We start from the raw sequence: 6,000 nt of genomic DNA, 5'->3' as shown, positions 1-6,000 counted from the left end.
TCCTACATTTCTCCCGTTTTGGAGGTCCCCAGGGATGGCAACCCTAGACATACAAAATGGTGCCTCTCTTCCATATATATACAGCTATGGATTTCCTGAATATGTATTAACTGGATGAGATGGAATACCTTAAGCTGCAAAGGAAATGGCTAAAGGTGCCAAAATCAACCCATGTCATCTGAGTATGCACCAGTGGCACCCCTGCCCCAGGGGTCACCTAGTGCAGGGAGGGAGAGCTTGTGGGGGTGGGGGTTCCAGGGGCAGTGGCAGTGACATGCACACTCAGCCCTCTCAGCAGTCTTCCTGGCCTTATGTGTGGCCCTGACCTTGCAAGACCTGGAAGGCAACCACCTTGCCCACCTCCTGGCCTTCCGGGTCCAATGCGGCCATGGCCACATGCAACCCAGAAAGCAACTGCCCACTATCCATGGGGTATACTACCCTATCCCCTCTGAGGTATCACCCGGTGCAGTCCATACCACCGCATCCCCCCCCCAGTGATGCCACTGTTGTGCACCTTGTGACACTATTTGGTACAGCCATACTAATAAAGTAGCCCTTCCTCCTCCCCTCCACTGCCAATTTACATTGACTATTTTGTAAGCAGCAGATGTCTCATTCATTTAGTAAAAAATGAGGGAAAAGAGAAAAGCAACCTAGCTTTCCTAAAAGGACTCTAAAAACTAACTTTGGGCTGGAACAGACTGGCAGCTTCAGCTTCAGGGTGTGGCGTTTACATGCACCATGCCCCTAAGTCACCTGGAGGTCATGCCACCGATTACACAACAGGTGGCTTCGGGGTGACTTGGAGGTGTGGCATTTAGACATTAAACACACCAGAGTCAGTGAAAAGCCAGCTCCAAGGCAAAGATATGATATGACACTGAAAAGAAGTGAATTACAGTCTAGCTCCTAGAAGCAAAATAAATAAATAAATAAAAACAAAACAAAACAAAACATTGTTCCAGGTCATTATGGAAAAAAGTAGTCAAGGCTGCATCTGCACTGCAGAAATAATCCTGTTTGATACCATTTCAACTGCCATGGCTAATTGTGATGGAATTCTGGGAATTGTAGTTTGTTGTGGCAGTGGAGCTCTCTAACAGAGAAGGCTAAATGTCTCACAAAAACTACAAATTTCAGAATTTCACAGTACTGAGCTACAGCAGTTAAAGTGGTATCAAACTAGATTATTTCTGCAGTGCAAATACAGCCTAGTTGTGAAAGTAACTTATCACAAGTAAGATTCCTTTCAAGTTTTAGCAGCTTATATGACAACAGAATGAATAAATAGAAAATTTTAAAACTTATTTATGCTGTTGTACATTGGAAGTTCTTCGAGACCATGTTTTCCCTCCTTATTTGTACTGTACTGTTTGGATTATTTAAGATTTCAACATCCTATAATTCCCCAACCGTATATCATAAGAAGAAAATGTAAGGCAGTAGGAAAAGAGGAAGGCCACATTGAAGATGGATTGATTTAATTGAGGAAGCCATGGCCCTGAGTTTGCAAATCTGAACAAAGTTGTTAAAACCTGGGACTCTTGGAGGGCCCTCTTTCAAAGTATAACCATAAGTCAAAGTCAACTTGACAGCAAATACGAACAACAAATTTTGTCTGCATCTATAGATAGATTCAATTTTACAACTTATAAAATTATATAAATTGCCACAGAAACAGTATGAATGAGCTTCTTTGAAAATAAAGCAACAAAATGTGCTTGAAACTACAAGTAGGTCATAACAAGCATATTTCTTCTCATCAGGCAAGTGTTCATCTGTGCATACTTGGCAGCAAGCATTCCAGAGACATTCCCAAGCAAGTCAACCAGGTGTGTTTCCAATAGCACCAAGTACACCCTGGTAGGCTACTGAAATCAACAGGCTGCCCTTTGTATGAGATGCAGGTGCATTAAATGAACAACAACCAAGGAATGAAAGGAGAAGATACAGTGAATTTAGGTGTCTTTCAGATTTCAAGTGAACAAGTCTTTTTTACAGTCTACATTTTTATTTAAATGTTCCGTTTGGGGAGGCTACAGGCCCATTCCAGGGCCAATGCAGTAAAGTTCAAGGAGGAGAAATCCCCAACCAGGTCCAGGCATTGTGAAAACAGCCCAGGCCCAATATAGGGTTGGGGACTGCAAAATGTAAATAGCATGGAGCAAGCCTGGGAGGAATTTGGGGTTTACAAGTAATGTAGGCAAGCCCTCAGACACAGGCTTTGCTGTAAGGTAAACAAGAGACAGCAAAGCTGCTATTAAATCTCACCAAACCTCAGTGCCATCACATACAGTGTAATATTTAATTATCTGAATAAGTAAAATAACAGTCCTTCAAAGGGTGTAGAACAAATAAGAGATACTATTATCACATTACTCTTCTGAAAGCTACCCTTGATTTTGTGGAAATTATTTAATTTCCATACTAAACCATGGGTACTCTATCTTCTCAGCCAAATGCCGCCAAGTCAGATATGTATTTAAGGTTGGGATTCTCTGGCCCTCTAGACAGTTTGGACTACTACTCCTACAATCCCTTATCACTGGCCATGTTAGATGGGAGTGAAAAGAGTTGTAGGCCAAACCATCTGGAAGGCTTCCAATCCTTGTTATTAATAGATCAGTAGTTTTTAACCTTCTCTGGGTCAATCATGGACTTAATACTCTATCCAGAAAAATGAACAGAAACATACACACACACACAATTTTGCACAAAAATAGTGTTATTGCATTGGAAATTGGTTTCCTTCACACTGACATGTTTGAAATTTAAAAACAATACAATGAACACATGAAAAGACTTTATATTAATATTAAAATTATCTTTGATTTAAAAAAAAACATTGTCCAGTCACAGGGAGGAAACCCCCCAAAATTGTTTTGCATCCATTTCATGAAGTCCATCCCTTTACCAGAGGACATTCCATGAAACCCAGGGTAAGAAACCTTGAAATATCTTTCTTCCTGCTATAGCAAGGTACCACAACAGACTGGTTAAAATTATCCCCCTCACAATTCCAAGACAGCCAGATTAGTCTTGCCCATAACATGTAAAATTACTTTTGGAGGGACTATATATTTACTTATTTATATTATATCCCACCTTTCTCCGTACACAAGATCCAAGATCTAAAAATATATAGTATCATTTTAAAAAGTATTCATACAGAAGTTCAAAAAAAATTCAATGTCAGTTTAGTTTTATAAAACACACAAGGTTAAAACAATACACAATTAAAACAGGGTAAGAAAGGATAAAGACAGATAAAAAGCAGATTAAGCCACCCCATTAAAAGCTCTTTTTGTCAAAGCCAAAGGTCTGACTAAATAATAAAGCCTTAGCCCCCAAGGAAAAGGAAGGAAAGAGAGAGCCAACTAAACCTCCCATGAGAGGTAGTTCCAGAACCTGGAAGCAGCCATTAAGAGGCTCTCTCCCATGTCTGTGATGGTGGTGGGATTCACAAAAAGCCTTTCCCCAAAGATCTCAATACTGAGGCAAGCTCATCCAGGGAGATTGGGCCTGTTACAGACAGCCAAAATAAAGCTGCTTCAGTCACAGTGGAGGTGGTGTTTCAATGATGCATGCTCCTAAGAGTCCAGAAGCCACACAAAGCCATGCTCCAGTCCTTAGGGCTGGAGCGTGGCTTTGTTGTGACCTCTGGACTCTTAGGACGCATGCATCATTGAAACACCGTACTTCCACTGTGACTCGAAGCAGCTTTATTTTGGCTATCTGTAACAGGCCATGGTCTTTCAGACTGTGAACCCAAGCCATATGGGTCTTTAAAGATCATGATCAGCACTTTGAATTCTGCCTAGAAAGAAACCAGACTATAACATGCAAAAGCTCCAGCCAATATGGCCAACTTTTCCAAACTCTGGTCTTGCTCTTCTTAGAGTACTTCCACTGAAAGAAAAGTAATAACTGCACTAGCCAAGGAGGAAGGAGCTTTCAGAACTTTAGGCACCACTACAATTCTTATCAATGCTATTCAATCTTGAGAGGTAAAATGAGGCTCCCAAAAGGTCCATTTCCCATATTTTACACTGGATATCACATTTGAAAATAGAGGATTCATATGTAACACATGATCAACATTCCCTAAATAGCAGTGAAAAAACTGGGAGAGCACTACCTATTTCAGAAGGAATTAACATTGCACATATAGACATGCAGTGTCTGTTATGTGCCTTCAAATAATATCTGAGTAATATTGGCGGGATACAAACCACCGCTTTGCGGCGGTCCCCCGCCGGCACCATTTGCTCCGCGCGGGAGCCGCAGCAGCCAAACCGTGCGGCTCCCACGCGGAGCAAAAAAGACGCTCCATTTCGGAGCTTCTTTCCATGGCGCACTGATAACGTCACAAGGCTCCGCTGGCGCATTCGCGACGTCATAGGCGCCACAACACGTCTGGACGCTATGCGTCCAGTACGTAAAGATGGCGGCACCCATGTGGAAGGGGCGCCGCCATCTTGTACGTATTGTATACGTACTAGGGTTAGGGGGGTGCGGAAGCACCGCCCCTTCCTAACCCTAGTACATATACAATACGTACTATATGGCGGTTTGTATCCCGCCATTGAATCTTTCAGAGGGTTTTCATGACAAGATCTGTTCTGTGGGGTTGCCTCTGATTTCTTCTGAGGCTGAGTGTTTAAGCATGCTCCTTTCATTAAAGATAAATGATTACTCCTTTTCTCAAACATTATTTTAACATTATGTAGGGGAAAATGCACAAAACCAGTACAAAATCAGCAATACCATCTAAATATTTTTTCTGTCACTTAAATTAAAAGGAATAATTGCTCCAAATTTTTGGATTTACTCCCAATTTTCTGGTTTACCCACTTTTATGGTAACCCAACTGGTTACTCAATTGTGGGGACAGCCCTCCATCAATACACATTAAAACCTCTCTCTTATGTCTGGCCAAGATAATTTGTCTATCTAGTGGTTGCCACACATTACATTATATGCAGAATAGAACTTACGGTTCAGCTTCAATGCTCTGGTCAGGAGCAACATAATTGGCTGGGATGTAACCTTCTCGTTTCTGTCCAGGCCTGAAAAACCCATTCTCTACATGTAGCCTTGCAAACCACCAGCTCTCTTGAGACCTATCCAGAACTTCAAGTTTATCTCCAGCTCGAAAGCTCAGATCTTCTTCTGTACGGGCTTGGTAATCAAACAAGGCCACAAATGTGCAAATTTGGTCTGCTAGAGGAAGAGGAGGTGGAAGTGGTCCATCAATACCATCTTTTGTGGGGGTATTTGGCTCTGTCGAATGTGGGCTACCCTTTTCTCCTGACCCACAATCACAGATCTTGAAAAGCCAGGGTATGTAGGACTGCAGATAATCACAGTTCTTCTGACAGCAGTTTCCCATGCTGTCTTAAACTTCTTTGGTCCTCCTTTTACATAATTCTAGGAATTCACAAATGCTTTAAATATGTCTTGTTCATTAAGCTTCATTTCCAAAATTGTTCCAGAATCTTCCTTATATAGCTGAATGAACAAGAAATCTTGCTGTAGTCTGGGAAGTCCTCAGACAGTTCCATGCAACTCCAATGTATTCACCAGGAGATTCCTCTTTGCCTTTCACCTCCACCGACTGAGCACTGAAGCAAAACTGTTCATGTCAGGGGAATTTTTCACTTCCTCTTCTGATCAGACAGAAAGACCTGAACCATTGTGTTTGGAGCCTAAAATCAAGAAGCAACAGGACAGTTAGAAACAGTACAGAAACCTTCAAACAGACTCTTCCTACCTTTCCTCCTCCTCACTCTCTTTATTTTCTTTAAATGTATTCCTCTTTGCAATGAGAGCCTGCAAACCTTGTACCTCCTGGTAATGAATAACTAACCTGACTACCCAGTTGCTTTAATAAGCTGAAATGTGGAAGAACTTTTTAATGTAATTACTTCCTGGTTTGCCCTTTTTCTTTCTTTCTTTCTCTCTCTCAGAAAGAGAGAGGGCAGAGGGAGGGAAGAA

The 6,000-nt window shown here is 41.7% G+C and overlaps 1 protein-coding gene across 2 annotated transcripts in view; it reads right to left on the bottom strand.

The window, feature by feature from the left end:
• The window catches only part of FRK (fyn related Src family tyrosine kinase), a 129,255-nt gene extending 123,324 nt beyond the window's left edge, over positions 1–5,931 (bottom strand). The window contains exon 1 of one of the 2 annotated variants that reach the window (XM_042445327.1): positions 5,001–5,931. In XM_042445327.1, the coding sequence (XP_042301261.1) occupies positions 5,001–5,395 (395 nt within the window). In that variant the 5' untranslated portion in view covers positions 5,396–5,931. The remainder of the gene's footprint in view (positions 1–5,000) is intronic. The other variant, XM_042445326.1, reaches the window with a different exon arrangement.
• Positions 5,932–6,000: the final 69 nt, after the last annotated feature.

This window comes from Sceloporus undulatus, chromosome 1, assembly GCF_019175285.1.
Source record: "Sceloporus undulatus isolate JIND9_A2432 ecotype Alabama chromosome 1, SceUnd_v1.1, whole genome shotgun sequence".
In the NCBI taxonomy this organism is placed as follows: Eukaryota; Metazoa; Chordata; class Lepidosauria; order Squamata; family Phrynosomatidae; genus Sceloporus; species Sceloporus undulatus.
The sequence above is the reverse complement of the archived record's forward strand: the minus strand, read 5'-3'. Positions and strand labels throughout refer to the sequence as shown.